This window comes from Eschscholzia californica, unplaced genomic scaffold, assembly GCF_041429995.1.
Source record: "Eschscholzia californica isolate CP2 unplaced genomic scaffold, dmEscCali1.0.p SCAF_4, whole genome shotgun sequence".
NCBI lineage: Eukaryota > Viridiplantae > Streptophyta > Magnoliopsida > Ranunculales > Papaveraceae > Eschscholzia > Eschscholzia californica.
Genome location: NW_028238461.1, coordinates 12,403,031 through 12,430,600, shown reverse-complemented (window position 1 = coordinate 12,430,600; position 27,570 = coordinate 12,403,031). Strand labels below are relative to the sequence as shown.

Below are 27,570 nucleotides of genomic sequence, written 5' to 3'. Positions count from 1 at the left end.
TATATATAGCTGCACTAACAGAAGGATTAACCATTAAAACAACTCCAAGATAGAGATTTAAAGTACTCCAAAATCTTATTTTTCATTAAAGGTGTTTTTGTCTGTATGTCTATCTTTTGTAATGAGTATACGGAATGCTATTACTGTTAAGACCTGTATGACCTGTTCAGTCAATACTATAAGGGAAAAGAAGATGAAGAAAGAAATGGGAGGACGGGATTTCCGCGCTTTCTGCTTGACCTCAAGTTCATGAAGCAACGGTATCAAGACCTACAAAAAAGTTGCAAGAGTTTCAATCCAATATCCAGAAAGAACTTTTGCAATGTTCTCTTGTATTGAAATGCTAATCTGAATAAATATCAAAAGGAGGAGAATATGTGAGAAGATAATAAATATTTCGAAACCCAAGTGAGAATGATAATCCTATCTAGTATCTACCTGCATCAATTGTTCAATGATCATGTCTTCAGATCATCGGATACTGCTGATGGTATGCAGTGTGTTGTGAGGATATCTAGTGTTGCAGCCTTGGCTGTTTCATTCCGAAGGACTACTATCTGCAACGGAGATAACAAGGGTTAATGTGGAGAAGTGAGACAAAGATGTTGGTACTAGACGTGATGGTTATGGATGTGTGTGTGTGAGAGAGAGAGAGAGAGAGAGAGAGAGAGAGAGAGAGAGAGAGAGAGAGAGACCTGTTCGTAATCCAGTTCGAACTTAAAAAATTCATCCTCACAGTTCTCCACCATGGTTACCAAGCCCTTAAGATTCTTCACAGGTTTACCATTGAATGCAAGAACCTGAACAATGAACACAAGAAAATGCTTTCAGAAATGCATAAGAGCACCCTAAACAACATAAGAGTGCCATTCTAACTTCTAGCAGCCTGACCTGAGTGTTGACAATGTCCTCGTACCCAATATTGATATCAGCAACAAGTACCTATAAGAGATTCGATAAATCATATCTTGGGTCACTATCAACATGAACAGAACATCTTAACGGTTGTAGTTGGTAAGACTACAAATTTATGAGAAAGAGTAAAGAAAAAGTAAACAAAAGCAAAGCGAGTAAAGGAGACCTGAGAAACCACCACTAACTGCTCATCTTCTGATTGTGCCATGGCATGCAAGTATTTTTCCAACAGTTTCACTGGTGCTTCATATTCATAATCCTTACCGTACTGGTATACAAAAAAAAAAGGATCTTACTCTAACCATCAAAGAACAATGACCAAAAGTAATGGCACGATTAATGAGCAGGTTTTTGCAGCTGCCTACCTCAGACCGAAGATATGGAACAGATACAATTGTAAAGACGAATCCAGCAATTATGTAGTATGAAGGTGGCATTTCCTTGATGTGAGTCTGAATGAGCCGTTTGTAAGTTGCAAGTTCTGTGTTGAGCTTGAGAACCTTTGACTTGCGGAGAACTTTAATAACAGCATTATCTCCAGTATATTTTTGAGAAATAAGGTAACCAAAGCCAATTCGCTCTCCATGCCTAAAGGAAACTGAAACCAGACGAACAAAAATCAAGTAAATAAAATACATAAAGGTATATATGTGATGCTCAAGGAAGATAAGGAAATAAAACTTATTAACTTCTACTTATCAAGAGCACAATCTTTCTCAAAAGTTAAAACCATGATATTAGGAAAAGCACAATCACAGACAGTACTTGTGCCGTAACTTTCACTAGATTCTCGAATGGCATAAACCCATAAAGGTGTATGACTTAACATCAACATATTCAGCACTAACTAGTAAGTCCAAGCTATAAAATTACAGCTAAACCGCTGTTTTCAGCTTTATAATAACTTGATGTCTACAAAAATCAAAGATTTTAAACTAAAGTCGATACAATAAATGGATATTGGATTCCAATGATGTCAAAATACAGGTCATTTCTACACTTTTAGAATGATGTCAAATTAGTAACTAAGTAGCAGAAAATTTGGATGATTGACAAAGATAGCGTAGGTGATTACTTACCTGTTCCATCGTTAGCAATATCAATTCCATCAAAACTGAGGATAATATCAGAGGGCTTCAGAACCTTAAATTGTGGAGATGTAGGCTCAATTCTTCTGATGCGAACACCCTTTTGGTCAGGTTTCATGCCCATAGCCGTTCGGAGATCAGGATTCTCCATCTTTTGCCACTCAACCCCAAGAGATGGAAACCCTGATAGGAAAGGAATTTAGATTTTAACCCAATAGTTGCCAATTCTCGAAAATTTATCAATCCGTTTATGTAAATAAAACAATCATTAGTGGTTGCCGACAAGAATGGTCTAGCAACCAATGTTTCAAAAAACTTTCGAGGCATATGCATCGAAGTGTGCCTCGAGGCGAGGCAGTCACTTGATGCCTCGAGGCGTGCGTTTTTGAACTCGAGACTAAAACGAGTGAATCTGAAATCATCTGTAATTTTTAGTTGTTGAGCAACACAAAAATATCAGTATTTTGTTTATTTAACACTGAGGAATTTATATTATGGTAGTACAGTATAAAAACTATGTTATGTTTTTACATAATAGATATTAGTTTTCTTAAGCAAACATATATTTTATGCCTTCTACGCATCAAGGCGCACGCCTCGAGGCACTGTCTCGCCTTATGAGAGCAACTGCCTTGTGCAGTAAAAACGTTTTGTAAGAAATTGCTAGCAATGACAAACTATTATATAATCAAAGGCTTCTTAAACATATAACAAATAAAATTTACAAAATAATATAATTTTACGTTTTCTTCCTTCTTCGGACATAGATTTTTCTTAATATACTTCTACAGTTTCAGAAAAAGTAAAAAGTAATCATAAACACATACTACGCATTTAAGCTTACCTGTATATTCTCCATTTTTCTCATAATCTTGGATGAAGTGCAAAATAACGGGTGTTGGTATGACATAGCCAATATTCTCTGCCTCTTCACTTTTAAGAGACTGGAATGCAATACCCACACAATTGCCCTCATCATTAAAAGCAGGCCCTCCAGAATTTCCTGAATTTATAGCTGCATCTATCTGCAAACCAAGATAGAGATACGACACATCAGAGATTCGTAGCAGTATCTCTATATCATATAAGTCTATAAGCTAGCAGGATATATAGCTAGGTAAATTATCGAAATCAACTTGAACAACCTGAAGCCCCAAAAGTTCAGTAGAGCCATGGACATAGGACAAGATCTCCATTCGTGACACAACACCACTCGTCACAGAAATTGTGTCTCCCCCGATTGGGTATCCAACAACGGTGACAGCATCTTGCAGAGCAGGCAAAGACCCAAACTCTATCGGTGAAACACCTTCCCAGAACTCATCTTCATTAACTGTCAACATTGCTGCAAAAAAACAAAACAGATACAACTTTCTTTTCACCTCTGAACAAACTCTCAGGTCATAAATTATTGAACCAGACATCGGTTATTAGACTAGGAGTAGGTTTCAAAGTATGAACACTTACCAAACATATTACATTGAATTAGATTAAAGCTACAAGCTACGTTTTTTTGTTGCCAAAATTATATCAAGAAAATCAAGCTTTCCTAGTAGTTTGATTGAACGTGGCGCATATGTGGGTCATTAATCACATGGTCATAATGGGTACATTCATGAAATTCCTAAATTGTACGAACAATTCCATTATACATAAAAACAATAAAAGATACAGAATCTCCTGCCATAAATAAGAACTTCGTTTCTAACACGTGTTGCCACGCCAAACCACGAGTCTTAACACCACCCTTTTCTATATGCGGACCACAACCTACTTCGTTTCTAACATGTGTTGCCACGCCAAACCACGAGTCTTAACACCACCCTTTTCTATATGCGGACCACAACCTAATATACAAGTACAACGAACACTTCGTAGTATGCTTTGCAATCACATAAAAACAGACGTCAACATTCCTTATACACACTCTTATTCTGTTATACCGGAATGGTTTGATCATTTCCAGTCCTTTTTTCCACTTCCATGACATCAAATAGTAAATTCAATCTCATCCACAGTTCACTTACAAACAAAGATAGACTACTAAACCTAAATCATTACTCTTTCGAGCCCTCCCTACAATTTCTACAGCGCCATAGAATACAAGATTAGAAATTGAATTTCCCTGATTCTCTCCATCTCAAAGACATACTAGTTATAAATCCACAGAGTCCTTCAAAAAAACAATCCCCCAAATCAAAATGATAAAATCAATATCACATCAATAAAACCCATAATTCAAATACCAAAACCACCACAAATCATCAATCAAGAAAAGATACAATCTTTAACAATTTAACTGATAAAACATGCAAGTTAGTGAATTACCTATATCACATTCTGTTCCTATAGCAAGAACAGTAGCTAGGTATTTAGTATCAGAACCGCGCTTTTTAAGCTTCACCTGAGTATAATGCTCAACTGAATGAGCATTTGTTAAAACCCTACGCCCATTAATGATAAACCCACTGCTACTAGAACTATATTGCCTTCTCCTTTGCCATGGAAGTGAGAAATTAGGTTCAGTATGAACACAAAAGACTTTAACAACAGCATCCATTGATGGAATCGTTTTCTGATAAGGAATATCATCTTCCTTATCAAATGGAACAATGGGTAAAACCCTAGAAGGGGTTTTAGTAGAGATTGAGAGATTTGTTTTGTTTTCATGTTTTGGAAGCTTTCTTGGTCGACCTCGTCCCTTACGAACAGAAGAAGGTTCTTGTTCAAGTGGTTGAGGTTCATCAAGTTCTGGTTCCGATTCATTATCTTCGTCGGTGATGGGTACGACATTTTCGAGACAGAAAACGTCGTCGTCCGTGTCGCCTGAGGGATTGGTTGCTGTGGCGGCATCCATTAGTTCAAATGGGTGTCTCCGACCTCTTTTCCTCTTCTCATCACCCATTGAAAAATTAGGGTTTTCTTTGAGAAATTTTCAGTCTTTATCGAGAGAGAATGAACCGAAATGGAGTTTCGAAAGGTTTTCTTGGAAATATATATATGAGAGAAGGCGAAAATGAATAGAAACTTTTTGGTGACAAATTCTCTTTTTTTGTCTGAACCGGCAGTGAAGGATTTGGTGTAGTCTTAGTGCCACCTCTCCTAAGGGCATATGAAAGGTGTTGGTGTCTTCGTGATACTTCTCAGCCGAACGCCGTAAGAACACGATCTAGTTTGTAGTAGGAGTACCGAGCAATTTGTAGAATTTCGAATTCCTTTACATAAATGAAATTGACTACACTCAAGTTCTATATCCCATATATGTTGTTTCTTCAACGCTCGAGTTGATGTGTGGTTGTGCAATCTCAAAATCGTGTTGTCCTGTCATAAGAATGAAAAATATATACAACTAAAAGAATGACAAAAGCAACGTAAAAAAAGAAGTAACTTGAGAAATTGCAATTACCCAGTCTAGTCGTCTTTCCGAATTTTATATGCTATGTGCTCTTCATAGTTGCCAAGAAGCGTCTAGTCTATCGCTCCCCTGGAAAAGAGTCGTAAGGACCAAATGCACCTTAACATCACCATCTTCGCCATTTGAAGATTGCATAACTTTATTTGTCGGCGAGTGGTGTCTTTGTTTCTTACGAGTTTCCTGCCTCATCCTTCTTTCACTCCTGATTGGAAGTACAAGACTTGTCATGACTAAAATGAACAAAGTAATAAAAAAGACTCTTAGTGCGAAAAGTTAGATAAAAATCATAACAACCTTAAAAAATCACAGATTATATAGAATCGATGGGCAAACCGAAAAATGTTAAAGAAAATATATGGCCTCGTGTCGATCGTAAACAAGAGATTCAATAAAGCCCACCGATTTGACCTTCAGTAACTTGAGTTATGTTACTGCAACCCAAATCGGTGACCCAATGTCGACTTCCTTAAAGGAAATCAACACGAGGCACTGATTTTGACCTCAGTAATGAGGTCAAGTTACTGAAGTCCAATTCGGTGGGTTACTATCGATTTCCACGTAGGATATCCACACGAGCCCACCGATTTGGACCTTATTAATGAGGCCAAGTTACTAGAGTTCAATTCGGTGAGCTACTGCCGATTTTCTTGTAGGATATCGACATAGGGCCACCGATTTGGACCTCAATTGTCAGAGTTCGTATCTTAAGAAGAAAAAAAAGGAACAAGAAATTCCTTTTTGAATGAGGGATCGTCATATGTAGACGTCTGTAAGCATTCCTTTTCGCCGTGAAGAAAGTGAGGAAAAGTGGTGGCGGGGATTGGGGCGCATATATGACTCGATCAATAAATCCCATTCAAAATCTTGTGTGCCCTAATTAGAGGAAAAACTAAAGACCGGCGAAAACCGCACCAGAGCGGACAAAAAAAATCGGACTAGAAAAACCATGTTTAGAATGGTTGGTCTTTTTTTGATTGAATTGGTCTTCAGGTCTGGTTCGGTCTTTTTTCTGACAAGCATGTGGGCCCCGAACCGGACCAAATTAAATGCTATGTATATTATATATACAATCATAATTCAGTTGAAATGCATAAATTTTGAAGTCATTCCAATTGAAGTTTTTTATTTTTTAATAGTCAATTTAGACATTATTGTTTATTGAAATCCGTTGCTCTTGTTCTCATTTTGGTCTCGATGCATAATTTAGTGAAAGAAATATTTGCATAGATTGCTACTGTTGTTGGATTATATTCATTTGATCTCTTGCATCCAATATTAGTCTCAAACTAATCTTTTGATTGTTGATATTTGGTTAAATAAAGTTTAACTTAGGTTTAAATCGAAAAACCGATTTCCAAATGGGTGGTCTATTTTATGTTGTACGGGTTTTTGGTCGGATTTTTTACATATAAAAACCGTACCATTATAATAGCTACCCATCCAAATATGTTAAAAAACCGGCCCACCCGGAACGGTTTCACCCCACGCCTAATTATTGTCCAAAACAATCTTTATCAACTTTGTGTTAATAAAGTATTAATGAAGAAACAAATGAGCTTTAAGCCTTATAGAATAACTTTTAGGGATCTTTGTAGTTTTTCCAACCAGACGCTCAAGAAATTTTTTTAAAAACTTCAGTTGTTAAGTGTTACTTGAGATTCTCTTTCCTAAGGAAATTTTTGTAGTATCCCCATTGAAGTTTGAGTTTTGCATTTCAGATTTTTTCTTTAAAATCCATCTTCAATGAACTCAACATAATTTCTAGAGTGATATGACAAGATTTACTTTAAAGATCTAAACGAAGACACTTTAAATTTAGAGCGACTTCCATAGTAACTCAAAGTGCCACCTAAGTAAATCAATTGGTCAAAGTTCAAGTTTTGGAGTTTCTCTTGGGTGTTACATAGGAGAAGGTTTTCTAATGGAGTATTTCTAAATGGCAATTTAAGAAACAGATGATTTCGAATCCAATTTTGTCACTCGACACATAAATTTTTTAGAGTTTTTCTTCAGTCGTGCATTGGATATGTCTTAAGTTGCAAAATAGATACACTCTAAATGAAATTTGTCTCCGATTAAGATCTCTAAAACAATTCCATTTAGTACACTTGTCACTCTTAAATTTAATAGACAAAAAATAGCTAAAAAAGAAAATTTTCTATTGATTTGTATTTTATAGTGTGATGAGGTGACACATAAAAAACTCAAATAAATACATTGAAGAAGGTTCTTTAACAAAATTGTAAAAATTATAGTTGACACTACAAATTTTAGAGTTTGAATTTCTTTACGATCTTTACCGTTAAAAAAGTCTTTAATGATGATAGTAACATGACATTCAATGCATAATGAATTTTCTTATTATGTATGTGTCGCTGAGACACGTAATTATAAGTCCTTAATTCCTTACTGTTAACAAGTTAAAAATTTCATAAAAAAAACAAGTTAAAAGTTCAATTCTGCTCATTGATTGTATTGTTTTTCAATATTTCTAATTTGAAAAAGAAAACAGTTGACGCCTTATCGTGTGTCATTAGCGCATATACTAGAAGAATCCATTTTATGTTCATGGCGTATATATTTAAGCAATGATTTTTGGGTCCTATTGCGGCTTACAAAGACATCCACTTATATCTGCCACCTCTTGATGTAGTAGTTGGACGCAACTCTAGAACACGTTAAATTCTCAATAAAAGTACAAATAGATGATTTATTGAATTTAAATTATTAAGGATAAAATTCCAACTTACGTACAGACTTCATAGAATACTTTTAAGCGCGTTTGCATGACCTACAAAGCTCAAGATGTATTTGACAGTAACAGTTACTTACCCAATTCATAGGTATATCTATATAATAAAACAGGTGGATGGGTGTTGTCTGGGAGAAATTCTTGGATAAATTCAACCGTCCGACCCACATCATCATTGGTTTAAACCGTTGGATCCAGCAAAACTATAGTTCCCCCTCTCCCTTCTCAATCGACACATCTTCTCACTTCTCAACTGACACATCTTCTCAGTTCCCAATTTATCCCATCCTTCGTTTTTTTATCTTCCGTTAGAGGTGTTTTAATGGCGGAGATTAATGAGAAATGGTCCATCCCCCACCATCCATTGAAGACATCTGTTACCAAAAAATGAAAAACATTTATCAATTGCTCAAGTGATCAAAATACCTATTCTTTAACACCTTTATCATTATCTATTCCTCTCAAGTAGAGCTAAGGGCTAGGGCGTTTTTATATGGTCACAACCCTAAATTGTTTATCCACTCTCTGGACGAACAATAACTGATCAAGAAGGGGAGGGCATTTTGGGTCTCTTCTTTTACAGAAGTTCAAACCACAATCTTTGGTCAAAGTTTCTCATGAATTGTTAGGGGAAATGATAGTGCCCAGCTAGAATGCCAGAAAAAAGGCACAAATTTCCTCATTTAGAAACAAAAGCGGTCCCAACCGTAGTCAAACTTTGGAAAAACCTTGTCTTTTAGTGAATTCCACGTCAGCTGGACACCCTTTTGGCCACCAAACTGGGCTCTCTAGCATCTCCCTTGTTAGGACGTCTCTTTTTCACAATATTTGAGTATATCTTCATGACTCAACTGATTGAGGTTTGAATATCTTAATTTTGATTTAGAGTAAACCAAATCTCTAATTAGAAGTTCTTATAATAATTTTTTTTCTCTCTCTCAACGAATTCAACTGATTTAGTAGGTGAATCGACGAACGGTCTTTTTCAAAGTAAACTTTTAACATAATTAACTTGTCTAGAATACGTATTCCTGTAGTTTGCGAAGGAATTAATGTGTAATACTTGCATATTGCATACGATGAAAGACACATTGATGACCAATAGGGCCTTGTGTGGGGAGTGAGGACCCCATGATACTTTTTTTTTTTTGATGAGAGAGGACCCCGTGATACTTAACCTAATGACCTGTAACATTTGTATTATAAAATTTGCCAACAAGGATAAATGTATGCCATGTCACCATGTAAAACTTTTATGTGGCGTCAATTGTGTGAAGGCATCATATGCTTTCTCTCAGTAGTCAGTAGTACACGCCCACTAGTGGAAACTTCCGCCTGAAGAAACTATAAAGAGCGAGACTGAACCTAAAAGGACAATTCTAGCCTCATCAGAGGTTAATATCTACCAGTCTCACCATTCTGGGTCGGATTATTGGATATATGAAATCCATGACCCGATTAAATAAAAAACCACTGTAAATTTGACAACCGTTACCTACAGTGAATAGTCACCTCCTTTACATCAAAACCCTCCCCCAAAAACAACCTATATGGTTTGGGAGACAGAAGTGTGGCGTCCGTTATAAAAATTTGAATACTCTTTACTAGTGTCACATTTATAAATTACAAGAAATCGAAGTGCTGATGCGCACAATGTCATTAAAGTCCATAGAACCTCATAATCTTATAATACATTATTAACACGATAATCTCTAATATAATGTAGTATCGGAAATGACATATTATGAAGCGATCACATAACAATTAGAGAATCTCTAATGCAATACTCAAATTTTAAAATCCAGTGTGCCATATAAGATCTTTTAGATTTTTTACTTTAAAATCTGTATCTAATGCAAAACTCTACTTGAATCTCTAAAATAATGAGACACCATTTATTATGTAGATCATGAAGATGACGTTCTAAATTTAGAGGGTATTTATGAGAACATCTAAGTGTCATTTAAGCAATTCAATTAATTATGATCAAAGAGTTTTTCTTGAGTGTCAAGTCGAAAAACTCTTTCAAATAGGATATCTCTAAATGTCTAAACAGAAAAGAAGGACAATTTAAATATCTACTTTTCATACTTGACACTTATAATATTTAGAGTTTTTTTTCAAAATGTTGTATTAGAGATGCTCGAAGTGAGAATTTTATCACTCTTTCAAAACTTAATGCAGAATGTATCTTTAGTAGTAGGAAAAGTTGGTCTGCACAATCCTATAATAAATCCCTAATAAAAAAACTGAATCTTAATAAATTTGGGGGATTTGGATGACTGGGTAAAACCCGACCCATTTTAGAGTAACTTTACTGCCTTTTTCTCACCGGCCACCACCACCACCACCACCGTCACCACCTCCTGCAATTACTCACCCAATATCTCAAAGATTCATACTCTTCCCGTTTCTTCTTTCAATATTTATGAACAACCAAAATTCAGTCAGGAGATTTTATTTCTTTCTCTCTCTAAAACAAATTAACCCAAAATCTCTGACTATTAATTAGTTTATCTTTCTACTACCACTAGCAACCAACAGGTACAGAGATTGTGGGTGAGAATCTTGTGACCTCTTTCTCTCTCTACCCCCCTTCTCTCTGCCCCCTCTCCCTCTCTTGAAAGCAAAACAAACCCACTCTTTATTTGCTTTCAATTCATCTTCTGTCTCTCTATCAATGGCTTCAAGTGCTTCTAGGTTTATCAAATGTGTTACAGTTGGTGATGGAGCTGTTGGGAAAACTTGCATGCTTATTTGTTATACTAGTAACAAATTCCCCACTGTATAATTCTTTCTTATCTTTCAAAATTCAATACTTTTAATTTGATTTCCATTTCTATATATAGCTTTCTTTGTCTTCTGATTCTGGGTTTTGAGTTTTCCCTTTGATTTTTGATTCTGGGGTTTTCAAATTTTTCTCCAATTATGGATTTTTAAGTGTGGGTTTGTTTCATAATTTGTTCATGTTATCTAACATTCTGTTTTTTTAGGATTATATACCAACGGTATTTGACAATTTTAGCGCTAATGTTGTTGTGGAAGGAACAACTGTTAATTTAGGTCTATGGGATACAGCTGGTAAAATTTCCCTCAATTTACAATCAATTTTGGCTTTTGTCATCTTGAATTTCAAAACCCTAGTTTTTCATTTGGAAGATGATGATTTCATTTCCCTAAAAAGGAAGTTCTTTATTTTAATTGATAATTTTATTAGGAACTATTACTTTCTTTTTATAGGGCAAGAAGATTATAACAGATTGAGGCCTTTGAGTTACAGGGGAGCTGATGTTTTCGTGTTAGCATTCTCGCTTGTCAGTCGAGCCAGTTACGAGAATGTTCTGAAAAAGGTGCTCATTAATGAGATATTATGGAAGTTATCTCGTATTACAAGATGTTTTTTTTTTCTTTTATGTTAATTGACTGTTTCGAGTACATAATTGAACTCTCAGTGGATCCCGGAGCTTCAGCATTTCGCACCAGGAGTCCCGGTCGTGCTTGCTGGTACTAAATTGGGTAAGAAACCAGAAGGAGAAGAAAGTTGGATTTCCTAGCTCATTGGCTTCTTTAGTTTTTTCATCTTGTTTTCTAGTGTCTCGGGGGGTAAAAGTAGTTTTGTTGGTAGTCTCGAGTTTGTTCATGTTATATCATTCACTATGCTGCTTGTTTTTGCATCATATTCTTCTTTATTTATGAGTAGAGAAGCCGAGAATACCGATACGACTGGGAATTTGTTTTCTAAACATAGGTAGGATAACATATTTAGAAGGTCTGTTTTGTATATTATACAGATTTCCTTCTGCAAAACGAGAAATACGTAACCTTTTGTGCCAAATAACGAGAAGATAACCCATATATGGTACTCTATTTCAAATCACGTGTTGTTTTTCCAGATCATGTCCCTATACCCCTAAATAGCATGCAAGGGTGGCGTACTTGCATCAAATTAGCTACTAAATACGTTGCTCTGGTAGAACTCATGATTGCATCTTTTTGATACGTTATGAACTTTCGTCTGGGCAATGATATCTCAATCTTTCTGTTACGATGAATTTTATACGTACAGATCTCCGCGAGGACAAGCATTACTTGGCTGATCACCCTGGATTGGTGCCTATTACAACTGCGCAGGTTTGATTCCCGAGACATGTGAATAAAAGACGCATGACTGTATTACTAGTTTATAGTTGGTTCCTTTTCCTTGTCTTTGGTAAACTATATCTGACTCATCTCCCTCACAATCGTTCTTTCTACCAGGGCGAAGAACTGCGGAAACAGATAGGGGCGGCTTATTATATAGAGTGCAGCTCAAAAACTCAGCAGGTAATCATAAACTTATAAGAAGAAATACAACTATTGGTAAATTTGGTGAATCCTGAAACCTGAATAGTTCTTATTTCTTACAGTAACTATGAATGAAATCTAGGAAACCCTCATAAACTATTAGAGCACTCATACTCGACAGGCATGACTTGACGGGATAGTTTGTTCTCAGTTCGAACTTCGAAGTGTTGATGGTTGAAAATCCATTGCTTGCTTATCAAAGAAATGACCCGTTATAGTTTCGTATGAACAGCTTTGCTATTAGATTGTTTTGTGGTTTTAACAATTTAAATCAACATCATGTTTAAGTAGACTGCCAATAGCTCTTGTTCGGTTCATTTTGATATCATGTTTCTTTTGTTTGAAATGAGCAGAACGTGAAAGCAGTTTTTGACGCTGCAATTAAGGTAGTTATTAAGCCACCACAACCCCAAAAGGAAAAGAAGAAAAAGCCACGGCACGGGTGTATGTTTTTGTAAGTTTTTTCGAAGCATTTCAGGAAATCCTTCTTAGGTCATCTTTTTCTATATTTCATCTTATATTAGTACTACTATCAATACTCTACTATGTGTGTATCGTTGGGGCTATCAATTTTTCCCTACATTAATTTACCTGAACTGGAGAACGTTTGTTTAGATGGTGCTTAGCTGTTGGTACTTATCCGAGACAGTACTTATGCGCCAGTATAGTTTTAAGAACCGTAAATTTATCTGTATAACAAACTTGTGCCAATCTCAGGTTTCTGTTTAGTAAATTTTGGTCACGACAAGTAACAGTTATGTAACAGAATTAGCTATATCCAGCTCAGTCTATGAACCTTGTCAGGTTGAAAGTCTGGGTTGTTTGTCCATGGTGTAAGTTTCTTTCCTGGTTGATCTTTCTTATCGGTTATGTCATGCTTCTACCTGAGGTGATGTAACGTAACAAGAGAGCAAAAGACAGTAATGCTGTTAAAACACACGCACACTGGCCTGCTCACTCACCCACACCCACATACACAGAAGCAGAGGCTCGGACCAGCGCACTCACACATGCACGGTCATATGCACACACAGACGCAGGTATACACACGGATGTACACACACACACACACATGCACGGTCATAGACACCCATAGATGCACATGCACATGAACACACGGGTGCATGCACTCATGTGTGTATACATATACTGATTTGACGATTTCATGGAAATTCTTTGTGATGCTTGAGCTATAAACTTGTCATGAACTTGGTCCGACTTTCTTAATGAGAAAGTTTCTGTTTTAATTTCAGGGGTGCTCTGTGGAGAAGGAAACTTGTGTGCCTGAAATGAAGTTCTTTTGATTCTGAAATCATCTCAAGACATTTTCGTCACCTTGATTATCTGCTCGAGAATATACCTTCCCCCTATAGTTAACTTGTTTTGGTTTTGGGAGTGACTTCAGTTGCACCATTGTAGAAATGAAGCAGTTTTCTTGTGAGAAACAAGTCTTGCCATTTCTATTCTCTTGTTATAACTTCTTAAAAACAAATTCAAAGTCTTTTCAACACTAATCTTTTCATGTATTGATTTTTTCCTTTTGTAAATAAGTGAATCTCAGTTGGTTTGGAATTCATGTTCTGAGTTTTGCATTGGAAAACTTAGAAGTGATTAGTGATAATTAAAGAAGTAACAGGCATGATAATGAGGAGGCTTCACTTTCGACTACGGTTTTAACTGTGGTCTCTCAGTATAATCCAAACTGTGCCATATTTTAATGTGGGTAAGAAGGCGTCAAAAGAAAAGAGTTTCGAAATGGGCATGAAGCAAAAGTGGATGAAAAAGGGGTCGCTAGAATCTAGACAAGTCAGAAAAGTTTGAGGACACCAAGTAACAAATCGTCACTAAGAGTGAAGTTGTGGAAAGCGTCCACAAAATGGCAGATGTAGCTTAAAAAAGTGCAAGCGAGGCACTAGAAGTATGTTTGGTGGGCTGGTCTCAAAAGTTTTTCCAGCGTCACAAAAAAGGCCATATAGAGCATCACAAAATTTGAGTGTCGATGGAGTCACAAGAAGAGTCAACAGAGCGTACACAAAAGTTTTGAGTCGATGGAGTCACAAGAAGAGTCAACAGAGCGTACACAAAAGTTTTGATGGGGCGTGAAAATGTTGGAGCGCAAGAAATTGTCGATGGGTGGTTCACAAAAATATCAAAACTGAGTGTTACAAAAGTGTTGGTTGGGTGGATGTCACGAAGTGTTAACAAAGCGATACAAAAAGTGCCAAACTGAGCGTCACATAAAGTTGTCAGCCTCATCTTATTAGCGGAACTCCACGGCTTTAGAGGCTTAATTTTGGATTCTATGTCTCAAACAAAGTCTTGATGACTTAAACTAAACCTAACTTAAGCCAATGCCTTAGTATGGTTATGTCTGTCAATACGAAACGTCACATTTGTTGACAAAGGGTCACAAAACACAAACAAATCGTCACAAAAGTGTTGTACGGAGTGCTACAAGAGTCGACGAAATGTCGCAAATATGTTAACAGAGCATCAAATAAAAGGTTTCTAAACAACAAGAGTGGTTAAAAGGAAAAGTAAAATTTATTCATAAAAAAAAAAGATGGTTAAAAGTGTGTAATGGAACAGATTCAAAGATTTAGTTAACAATTGTACTCACATCTTCACAAAAAAGATGGTAGGAAAAAAAAGGGTTTGGAGGCCATGGGACTTGAACCTGACCTCACAAGTGTTGACAAAGGGTCACAAAAAACACACAAATCGTCACAAAAGTGTGCCACAAAGTCGACAAAACGTCGCAAATATGTTGACAGAGCATCAGATGAAAGGTGTCTAAACAACAAGAATGGTTAAAATGAAAAAAAAGTTTATTAAATATGACTAGGACGGAATGAAACTAATTTATCATAAAAAATGGTTAAAAGTGTGTAACCGAACAGAAATAATAATTTAGTTAACAATTGTACTCACAGCTTCACAAAAAAAATGGTAGGAAAAGAAACGGTTTGGAGGCCACGGGACTTGAACCTGACCTCACAAGTGTTGACAAAGGGTCACAAAAAACACACAAATCGTCACAAAAGTGTGCCACAAAAGTCGACAAAACGTCGCAAATATGATGACAGAGCATCAAATGAAAGGTGTCTAAACAACAAGAATGGTTAAAATGAAAAAAAAGTTTATTAAATATGACTAGGACGGAATGAAACTAATTTGTCATAGTAAAATGGTTAAAAGTGTGTAATCGAACAGAAATAATGATTTAGTTAACAATTGTACTCACAACTTCACAAAAAAGATGGTAGGAGAAAAAAAGGGTTTGAAAGCCATGGGACTTGAACTCATAACATTAAAAGAAATTTAGTTAACAATCTCATCTTTCTCTTGACTCATAACATTAAAAGAAGACAAGTATATGATTTTTCTTTCGGTTCTCATCTTATTTAAATTAATTTGGAGGTCATAACATCTTTAATTTGTTTCATTCAAAATTAAGGTATCTATCTCTCAGTTGCAAAATACTTTAATGCTTAGTTTCTTATAGATTTGCTTCAAATAACTTTAATTTATTATTATTTTTGAAATAATAGTTTTATGTTTCTATATTCTTATCATTGGTGTTTGTTATTATTCTTTTTAATATGTTTCAATTTGGTCCACGGAAAAGATATCGGTAAGAACAATTGACAATTAATTAAAGGTACGCGACAAAATAAATCTTTTATTTTCATTATATTCTTCATAAACAAATTCTATATATATGTTTGGCTCCGATAAAATCATGGAGACACATTTTAAGCGAAAAACTATAAATTGAATCATCGTCACAACTCAAGAAGTTTCTTAGTAATTAACAATAAAGTAACAAAAACAAGATTTTAGGAGAAATCACAATGATAGGTAAAATTTGTTATTTCTTTTGACTTAAATGTGCTCCCACATCAAAAAATTCTTGGCCTCGCCATTGATGTTACGTTATACTGAGAGTAATTGAAGGGTCAAATCTATTTATGTTTGTGGAGGCTGGTGGCCTGAATCCCTTATACAGGCTTTCAACAAGCGCCTTCTCCGAACTTCTTCCTGTTGTTAAGCTCTCTATTTCATCTGTCGTCAGTCATGCCTTGGTATGTTTTACTTCACATTTCTCTTGTAGTTTTTCATCCACAAGCCCTGGATAAGTGGGCTCACCCGCCCCAATGTACGGATGGGATGTTCACCCCCCCCCCCCCCCCCACCGCTACCCATTTACGGGTGCCAGGTCCGAAATGGCCCGTGGTGGTCCATGCCTGAGACGGGCATGTCCCGTCCGACCCGACGAAATATAGTGAGCAGCCTCGGATTAAAAGGTTTACACGAGTCCGCTTGGGTTTTTAGTTGGTTCTTAAGAAGTGAAGTGTCACAACGTACTCGTTATGCTTTTGGTATATTTGTGCAGCGTAGAGCTGTGGTATAATGTCATTCTAGTTTTATGTGCCGGATACTTGAGAAATGCTGAAGTCTCAATTGTTACCTTCTCTATCTGGTATGCTTTCTGCTTTTCTATCCTATCTAGTTTTATATCTTCATTATTTTAGGTTGTGTTTCTTTTTTTGTCATAACTCTATACTAATAAAAGTCTTGATGTGGTGATTTCAGCCTTAATATACTAAGTTGGCAATTTATGATATTCCTCGGCTTCTCCACGGCAGCAATGTATGTATATATGTGTACAAGAACTACCACTATTTCTTTTCCACTTTTATTTTCAATATGAAAGTGTAAAATGATATGTTATGATAGTGTGCGGGTCTCAAATGAGCGCGGGGCAGGAAACATGAAAGCAGCCAAATTCTCCATTACTGTCATCATGAACTGGCTAACATAGTACAGTTTGAAACACAAGAAGAGAGCTCTTTAGGGGATGGATTGGGTATAGGGTTTGGTATGCGAGGTCAGGCAGGGAACGGCAAGCTGCCTGGGTCAACTAGTCAGAGAAAAGTTATGACGAAGTAAGTTTTATAACCTGTTTCATGCCTTTCGACATCTGTTTTGCTTGAGCTATTACTTTCACAACAATCGACGTTCAACATTTGTCGTTAACCTAATCCCCACCCTCTACTGCTTTCAGGTCCATGGGAAAGAAGCAGCACTACAGAAGTGGTAATACAACCTCAAGATTGCTTTCCAGTCTAGCATTTATGCCCGTCCAAGTGCGCATCTCTATCTCTATTTCCCTCAACACAGATCTACGTTTTTTATTTGAGCTTCTGATGTATGGCTTATAATCACGGGTTTGCAGGGAATTGAGCTTTCGAATAACGAAGCTCGCGAGAATAGCAGCGGAACTCAGAGTACGTATTTCTCTGAACAGGTACATTTTCGAAGACCAAGAAGACCTGAGAGCTATATAAACGAGGAAGCCCCCTTGCTGTTATTTCACTTCAGGTTCAAATGCTGTAATATATTTCTCCTATGGTTGCTGAGTATATAAGGGTGGAGTAGTATATATCGAAAATACACCAATTAAACTGAAATTAAAGCATATAACATTTCACCACATGAAAGAGGAAAGAAGGATGACAATAATGGTTCATATAACATTTATTAACCTCAAAACACCAAACTGAAATTAAAACATATAACGTTTCGCCACATAAAACAGGAAAGATGGAGTGGTTCATATAACCTTTCACATTTCTCTTTTAGTTTTTCATCCACAAGCCCTGGATAAGTGGGCTCACCCGCCCCAGTGTAGGGATGTTCACCCCCCCTACCCATTTAAGGGTGCCAGGTTCGAAATGGCCCGTGGTGGTCCATGCCTGAGACGGGCATATCCTGTCCGACCCGACGAAATATAATGAGCGGCCTTGAGTTAAAAGGCTTACATGAGGCCGCGTGGGTTTTTAGTTGGTTGTTAAGAAGTGAAATGTCACACTTAAAATATGAGTCTCTATAAAGTATTTCGGTCAATGCCCATTGATCTTGATAAAACTAATAAGTTGTCGGCTTATAACATTAAGATTGGGTGCTTTTAGCTAACTCTTATGTGAAAGATAAGATATCAATCATATCATCAACAAAATATGCATTGCTTGTGGAAAGTGTAAAAACTGAGATGTTGCCATTTCAACCCAATAATGTCCACCCTTGGATCTACATTGGATGCACCAATATTTAATGGAAAGTTTCACATTTTACCATTCAAATATTTTTAACAAAAAATAGAAAATTTTAGTTATGTACTTTTGAATATTTGGTTGTTTTTTTACGTCACTAAAAAAACACTGTACAGGGCAATACATATTTTTTTTTGAAAAAACAAGTTTTTTAAATAGTGGAAAGAGAGAAACCCTTGAATGGAGAAGTACAAAGGATGATGAAATTGTCCATGGACCGAATCTTGTCGTCTACCTTCTAGTTGATAAAAGTTAATAGGACAGAAATAATGACGTACAAAAAAAAAAAAGATTCACCAACTCACCTCAAACCAAACATATGATATGAACCCTAATCATATATATACATACTAGCGTATATCCTGTGTCCTAGGGCACGGACACTTGTATCAATCAAATGTTACGAAATTTATTGTTCTATTTTATTTTATTGAGAGAGAGAGAGATTTTTATTAGTTATTATTTTTTTGTATTATTTTTTTGTTTCTTTTCTCTTAAATTAGTTATTATTTTATTGAGAGATAGAGAGATTTTAATTTCTTTTTTCACCCTTGAAATTTATTTTGTTCCTTTTTTTCTTAAATTAGTTATTTTATTTCTAAGAAGGAAATAATTATTGTTTTTTTAAATAAGTAACTTTATTTCTACGGAGGACTATATTTTAAATTTTGAGAAGGACTTCTAGACAATATCCTTTATTAAAAAAGGATGTTTGTCCCAGTCATCGTTTTCCCTTCTGTTTTATTATATATATATATATATATATATACTAAGGTATATCCCGTGCCACACTTGTTACGAAATTTATTGTTATAATTTATTGAGAGAGAGAGAGAGATTTTTATTAGTTATTATTTTTTTGTATTATTTTTTTTGTTTCTTTTATCTTAAATTAGTTATTTATTGAGAGAGAAAGATCTTAATTTCTTTTTTTAACCTTTGAAATTTATTTTGTTTCTTTTTTTCTTAAATTAGTTATTTTATTTCTAAGAAGGAAAGGATTATTGTTTTTTAAATAGGTAACTTTATTTCTACGAAGGACGATATTTTAAATTTTGAGAAGGGCTTCTAGACAGTATCCTTTATTAAAAAAGAGTGTTTGTCCCAGCCATCGTTTTCCCTTCTGTTTTATTATATAAATATATATATAGAGAGAGTAATAATAAATATTTAATATTGAACCCTAAAACCAAACATATGATATGAACCCTAATCATATATATATATAGAGAGAGAGTAATAATAAATATTTAATATTGAAATGTATATATATTTAATATTTAATATATATATATATATATATATATATATAGAGAGAGAGAGAGAGAGAGAGTAATAATAAATATTTAATATTTAATATATATATATATATATATATATATATATAGAGAGAGTAATAATAAATATTTAATATTTAATATATATATATATATATATATATATATATATATATATATATATATATATATATATATATATATATATATATAGAGAGAGAGAGAGAGTAATAATAAATATTTAATATTGAAATGTAGCTACTACAATATCTTTCTTGAAATCTAGATATATACCATGTTTTTTTTTCTTTAGTGAACTGGATCTAACTTATTACATATATAAAACCTATATTACCAATAAACCTATATTACCTCCTTATTTACCACTGCCAAGCTCTCATTTTTTTTTCTCTTTTTTTTTTTTTCCTCTTCAGCCTTTTTCTTCTTCTTCTTCTGTGATTCAACATGATGCTGAACATGTGTAGAAACCTCTTCCACTACCAGCTTACCCTTAAAATTTTTGTTATCATTCTCAAACTCACATTTCTTATTACAAATAAACTTTGTTAAACGACATTGTAATTGATAAAAGAGAGAGAGACTGAGAGAGAGTAAGAGTTGTTGTTGTATGTGTTAGGTAATTGTTAAGTTATCATGATCTCTATATATATATATATATATATATATATATATATATATATATATATATTATATATATAAAGAGAGAGAGAGAGTAATAATAAATATTTAATATATTTATATATATATATATATATATAATATATATATATTATATATATATATATATATATATATTATATATATATATATATATATATATATATATATATTAAATATTTAATATTTAACATTGTAATTGATAAAAGAGAGAGAGAGTAAGAGTTGTTGTTGTATGTGTTAGGTAATTGTTAAGTTAGCATGATCTCTATATATATATATATATAGAAGATTATACAAAAATGTGGACTAAGAGTGATGAAACTAAGATTAATTCTATTCATCCTCCACCTGAAGCCTTGACTCTTAAAAATGACAATGAAAGTAAAGCACTAGAAGCAGTTCCATATGCTATACCTAGTGAATCAGTAACTACCGTCATAAAACAGCACAATCATACCAATCTAAGTCTTCAGACTATTGGTAGTCAATTAATCAGAATTGAAAATACTATTCATAATCAATTGAGTAGTATTGAAGAAAAACTTAAGGATACACCTAAAGTTTTATCTACCAAGGTTGAATCCACTTCAAAAAATAAAGACAAAGAAATTGTTGAAGTAGATGTTAAACCTAGTCCAGAAATCAAAGACTTTAAACTGTCTGATAAACAGGATATAGACTTTGCTAATTTAATCATTGAAAGAATGAAAAATTTAAAGATTAATATTATTAGCCAAGATTCTAGTACTGAAAACTCTGATCTTGAGTCTGGACCAGATATCAGTAAAGTTCAAACCATGTTATATAAACTTGGTAATGAACCTAATACAGGTTTTAAGACCTATTATAAAAGACCTACTCCTCAAGATCTCCTCTTTGAGGAAGACTTTTATCAAAATCAGAATTCTTATAATGGTCGTTCCATTTATGAATGGAATATTGATGGTCTTTCAGAATATCAAATTTATGAAGTTGTTCATAAAATGTTAATGTATGCCAGCATTTGTAAAGCTAGTGGTAATGATGATTCGGCTGTGGCTAAATTCATTGTTACTGGTTTTGTTGGTGCCTTAAAAGGATGGTGGGATAATGTTCTTACTGTTGCCCAGCAGACTGAAATTTTCACAGCTACAAAACCTGAACCAAATACTTCACAAATTAAACCTGATGCAGTTTATACTTTACTTCAGACTATTCTTTTGCATTTTGTGGGGAGTCATCCTCAAAGGCAAGAGAAAAGTCGAGAACTTTTACAGAACCTTAGATGTCCATCTTTAACCCATTTTAGATGGTATAAAGATGTCTTTATCTGTAAAGTTATGCAACGCAATGATGCTAATTCTGAATATTGGAAGGCTAAGTTCATTGATGGACTTCCTCCTCTTTTTGCTGAAAAAGTTAGACAAAGACTAAGAGATCAAAATAATGAAAACATCATCTCTTATAGTTATCTAACTTATGGACATATAATTACTACTTGTGTTCAAACTGGATTAGAAATTTGTAATGATATGAAATTACAATACCAATTGAAAAAACAGAATTTGCATGGGAAAAAAGAAATTGGTGAATTCTGTAGTCAATTTGCATATGATATGAAAATTGATTATCCAAAATCTCATAAAAGGAACTCTAGAGATTCGAAAGAGTGTTCTCAAAAATCTTATTATAAGAAAAGAAGAAAATACAAACAGAATAAAGAAATTTATTATCAGAAGCCTCGACATAAGAAAAGATTTAAAGGAAATTATATTCCTAATAAATCTGAAACAAAATCAGGACAAAAAACAAGTAATAAAACTTGTTTTAAATGCGGAAAAATAGGGCATTATGCTAATAAATGTTCTACAAAAAGAAAACTGAATGAATTAAAAATTGATGACAATCTAAAAGCTGAATTAAGCAAAGTTTTCTTGACCTCTAATACTGAAGAAGAATCTTCATCTTCTAGTGACTCTGAGGATGTCAATGAAATTGACTTTCTATCTTCTAGCCAATCAGAAGATATATCTGAAAAGGAACCTTGTGCAGGACAATGTTCTAAAAACCAAGACTATTGGAAAGCCATTGTAGAAATGAATGGCTTGAGTGTTAATGTTTTAACGGATACTCAATCAGAAATAATATCTATGATAGATAAAGTAACAGACCCTCTGCTAAAAAGTAAAATATTACAATTTTGCTTAGAACAGACAAAAAACTCTCCTAGTTCCTTTGAGAAACCGAATATTACTAAACATTACAGTATGAAAGAAGTACTTCAAAGACTTGAAGGAAAACCAGAAACTTCTTTAAAACCTTCTACTTCTCAAGATTTAAGAAGTGAGGTAAATATAGTTAAATCTGAAATAAAACTCATCAGAGAAGAGTTAGATAACCAGAATATCAGACTTATTCAATTAGAAAGTCTAGCTGAAAAACATCAATCAAAAGATAAATCGATTGCTATTCTAAACACAGAACCATCTAGTATTTTAGATAATAATCTTATCTTTTTAAATACTATGCAGAAAATTACCTATCAGAAATGGTATATAAGTATTAATATTGTTATCAACAAAGAATATACCATTACTAATGCAGTAGCATTGGTGGATAGCGGAGCTGACATGAACTGTATTAGAGAAGGTTTAGTTCCGACTAAATACTTCGAAAAAACCGTACAATCTCTACATTCTGCAAGTGGAGATAGAATGCCAATTAATTATAAGCTACCTGAAGCTTATATTTGTAATAAAGGAATCTGTATTCCACAAACCTTTATTTTAATCCGAAATTTATCTCAAGAAGTTATTCTGGGAACTCCATTTATTAATTTATTTTTCCCTTATAACAAGATAGATGAAACCGGATTATATGCTAGTTTTCAGGATCATAAAATACATTTTGAATTTATTACTAGCCCTGAAACCAGGACTTTAAATGAGTTAGAATATTTAATTAATTCTAAAACTGCTCATTTAAACTTCTTACAAGAAGAAATACATAATTTGAATATTTCCGAGAAATTGAACTCCCCAGAAATAAAACTAAAAATCAAAGAAATTGAAAATCAATTTCTAACCGAAGTTTGTAGCAATATTCCCAATGCTTTTTGGGAAAGGAAAAAATATATTGTATCTTTACCTTATAAACCTGAATTTGATGAAAAAACTCAGATTCCGACTAAGGCTCGTCCTAGTCAAATGAATGCTGAATATCTTGAACTTTGTAAGAAAGAAATTCAAGATTTATTAGAAAAGAAGCTTATCAGAAAAAGTTATTCACCATGGAGTTGTACCGCTTTCTATGTGAATAAAGCAGCTGAAAAGGAAAGAGGTGTTCCAAGGCTTGTAGTAAATTACAAACCTTTGAATGATGCTCTGAAATGGATTAGATATCCTATTCCAAACAAAAAAGATCTTTTAGATAGATTGCATTCTGCAAAAATATTTTCTAAATTTGATCTTAAATCTGGATACTATCAGATTCAACTAACTGAAGAAGATAGATATAAAACTGCATTTACTGTACCCTTTGGGCATTATGAATGGAATGTTATGCCATTCGGTTTAAAAAATGCCCCTTCAGAATTTCAAAATATTATGAACGATATTTTTATTCCGTATTCAAATTTTACTATTGTCTATATAGATGATATATTAGTATTTTCATCTAATATAGATCAACATTTTAGGCATCTTAGAATCACAAAAGATGTTATCAGAAAAAATGGTTTAGTCATATCTGCACCTAAAATGAAACTCTTTCAAACTGAAGTTAGATTTCTAGGACAGAATATTAGTCAAGGGACAATAATCCCTATTGACAGAAGCATTGAATTTGCCTCTAAATTTCCTGATGAAATCAGAGACAAAAATCAATTGCAAAGATTTTTAGGAAGTCTTAATTATATAGCAGACTACTACCAGAATATAGCAATGGATAGTGCTATTTTATATGATAGGCTTAAAAAGAATCCATTACCTTGGGATGATCAGCATACCCAAGCAGTCCGAAAAATCAAACTTAGAGTAAAACAATTACCATGTTTAGGGTTAGCAAACCCTCAATGGTTCAAAATTGTTGAAACGGATGCCTCTGATATTGGTTATGGAGGTATTCTAAAACAGAAAAACCCTTCTACTAATAAAGAAGAATTACTTAGATTCGCATCTGGAATGTGGAAGAATGCTCAGAAAAACTATTCCACCATCAAAAAAGAAATGTTATCAATAGTCAAATGCATTTCTAAATTTCAAGATGATTTATTAAATCAATCTTTTCTACTCCGTATTGACTGTAGTGCTGCAAAAGATATTTTGCAAAAGGATGTTAAAAATTTAGTTTCTAAACAAATTTTTGCAAGATGGCAATCTGAATTATCTGCATTCGATTTTAAAATTGAATATATTAAAGGAAATCAGAACTCTCTTCCTGATTTTTTAACCCGTGAATTTTTGCAGGATAAAGATGGAACCACCTGATAAAGGAGCAGGAGGATCTAGATATCCGAAGAAAGTAAATCAGAAAAAAGGGAAGTTTTCTTCTCTATCAGAATTCCCTGTAGTAGGATCATCCTCTCAGGATAAACCCAATCCGAAACTAACTGCTAAAGATATCCTAAAAAAGGAAATCATTTATGCTAAAAAGTTAATAACTGAAAAAATTCTATCTGTATCCTTAGAAGATGTCCAGTGGAAACATGATCCATGGCACATCAAGGAACGGTATTTAGGAGTACAAAACTATCCTATCCAAGATGGCAAGCATAGATATATCTATGAAGCCATTTTGAATGAAACAGAATCTGTACAAATGGTACACCACCATTATAATCTGAAAGACAGTAAGTCTCCTATAACACATTCTAAGTGTTATATAGTAAAAGTCTTACATATAACAGAATGGGCTCTTGACCCCTCAAGACCCAGAAGCCTGAAATTGAATGGTCAAAACTATAATTATTGGGATTATGTTTTGGCATGGTCATTCATGTTCTATTATCAGAATCCGATCAGGAAACACTCCTGGTTTATCAGTATTAACCCTGAAATTGTTAAAGGAAAAGGTTTCCCTCTCTGGTTTCTGCATTGGTGGGAGAAATTCGGTCCAGAACTGAGTTTCTTACCAGATACACTGAAAGACCCTTGGCTAAAATGGTATGAGTATCATCCAAAGCTCAAGGGAAAAACTGCAGAAAAAACCCCAAAAGGGTTATCAGCACTCTGTTATATGGCAGAATTCAAAATACCATGGATATGGAGATGGGATCTAGAATTTCACTTTGATGATCTCTTAATTCCATGTATTAGCAGAACTTTTCATTACAAATGGTGGGATGGATTTCCTATTACAGATACCCATAAACTCATTTGTCAAACTGTAATTGAGTATGAAAATGCCTATAAGGCTACTCAAAAATCCGTATCTATTTCACCTTCTGATAATATTTTCCAATTTTTATTGGATGATATTCAGAAAAAATATCCGAACCTTTCATCTATAGATCAACAGATTAAAACTATGGAAATAATTAAAAATCAATTCCTAGCTCATCATCAGAAGCAAGATATAGAGACTGAAATTCTTGATGACTCGTCATCTCAAGAAAATCAGTATGCTGTATTGGCTGGAGAAAGCCAAGATCCGAATGAGGATTTCGATGACTCAAAATCAGCAAAATCGGATACCTCAATGGCAGATTACTGGGATGCTATCATCGAAGTGCATTCTCAGAAGTTACTAAAATCTGCAAAAGGCAAACAAAAAGATCAGTAGTTTGCTACAGTTACTGTACAATTGTACAGTAAATCCGTATTTCAGTATTATTCGACATGATCAGCATCTAGAAGATACTATTCAAAATAGTGATTGTCAGCTTAAATAGTAAAGGTCAAGACTGTTTTGACAGGAAGAGTCAAGAACTATTTCGACAGGAAGAGTCAAGAACTATTCTCAACAGTAGAAGGCGGCTTACTGTGCCAACAGTAGATGGCGGCTTACTGTGACAAATAGTAAAAGGCAAATAGTAAAAGTCAATTTTACTATTCACTATTCATCAGAAGACGACGAAGTAGACCTGGAAACCGGAACTGTTCCGGTCATCTAAAAATTTTTATAAATTCCGAATGTTGGTTCATTCTGAACCTAAGTTTTTTCTTCTAAGTTTTTCCTTTTCAAGTTTTTAGTTTCTTCTCTCTTTCTCTGTCAAGCTCTGTAATAGTAGTTTGTAATTAAAGCTAGAAGATTAATAAAGCCGAAGTATTTTGAAGATTAAGTCTGGTTTCTGCTCTCCCATCTTTGTAAGTTTTCTCTTTATCGGTATTTTGAAGATTAAGTCTGGTTTCTGCTCTCCCATCTTTGTAAGTTTTTATATATATATATATATATATATATAGAGAGAGAGTAATAATAAATATTTAATATTGAACCTTAATCATATGATATGAACCCTAATCATATATATATATATATATAGAGAGAGTAATAATAAATATTTAATATTAAAATGTAGCTACTACAATATCTTTCTTGAAATCTAGATATATACCATGTTTTTTTTTTTTTTTTTTTTTCTTTCGTGAACTAGATCTACCTTATTACATATATAAAACCTATATACCAATAAACCTATATTACCTCCTTATTTACCACTGCCAAGCCAGAGCCGTGTTTGAGAGGGGCGGGCAGGGCGTCCGCCTTGGGCCCCCACCTCAATAGGGCCCACTTTCTATTAAAGGGCCACACGAGTTATATAACTTACAATATCACCTTAATCATCTAACTAGCTACTAGTAGCTCCGTGGGAATGGTGATGTTCTTCCATGTTTTTGACGCGGGTTCAAATCCCGATGGCTACATTTTGATTTTCTGTTAAATGAGAATATAATTGCTAAGTCAATCTCTATTTTTACTCCACCACACTTTGTCTTAACCATTCTTATATTAGGTGTATTTCATTAATTTTTGAAGTGTTTTTTAAGAAATAGAAAGTTAAATG

General features: G+C 34.1%; 2 protein-coding genes across 5 annotated transcripts; one reads left to right on the top strand and one right to left on the bottom strand.

The window, feature by feature from the left end:
• Positions 1-56: 56 nt before the first annotated feature.
• Positions 57-5,343, bottom strand: LOC147542790 (protease Do-like 9). 3 transcript variants are annotated; one of them, XM_086633846.1, is made up of 10 exons: positions 4,332-5,343; positions 3,149-3,348; positions 2,848-3,028; positions 1,995-2,186; positions 1,281-1,513; positions 1,082-1,183; positions 892-942; positions 696-800; positions 439-557; positions 57-348 (listed from the first exon to the last, which is right to left on the bottom strand). In XM_086633846.1, exons 1-9 carry the CDS (start codon positions 4,906-4,908, stop codon positions 459-461), a joined length of 1,740 nt encoding a protein of 579 aa, XP_086489972.1. In that variant the 5' UTR covers positions 4,909-5,343; the 3' UTR covers positions 57-348; positions 439-458. The 3 variants fall into 3 exon arrangements, with proteins under 3 accessions (XP_086489972.1, XP_086489973.1, XP_086489975.1); XM_086633847.1 differs by having other exon boundaries at positions 57-270; positions 4,332-5,179; XM_086633849.1 differs by lacking the exon at positions 4,332-5,343 and adding an exon at positions 3,471-3,551.
• A 5,032-nt stretch (positions 5,344-10,375) lies between these two features.
• On the top strand, positions 10,376-14,114 carry LOC147542789 (rac-like GTP-binding protein 3). Of its 2 annotated transcripts, XM_086635225.1 has the most exons (8): positions 10,376-10,955; positions 11,164-11,251; positions 11,411-11,520; positions 11,623-11,686; positions 12,237-12,301; positions 12,428-12,493; positions 12,868-12,968; positions 13,768-14,114. In XM_086635225.1, the coding sequence occupies exons 1-8, from the start codon at positions 10,851-10,853 to the stop codon at positions 13,805-13,807; spliced, it is 639 nt and encodes a 212-aa protein (XP_086491351.1). In that variant the 5' UTR covers positions 10,376-10,850; the 3' UTR covers positions 13,808-14,114. The 2 variants fall into 2 exon arrangements, with proteins under 2 accessions (XP_086491351.1, XP_086491352.1); XM_086635226.1 differs by lacking the exon at positions 13,768-14,114 and having other exon boundaries at positions 10,526-10,955; positions 12,868-12,972.
• Positions 14,115-27,570: the final 13,456 nt, after the last annotated feature.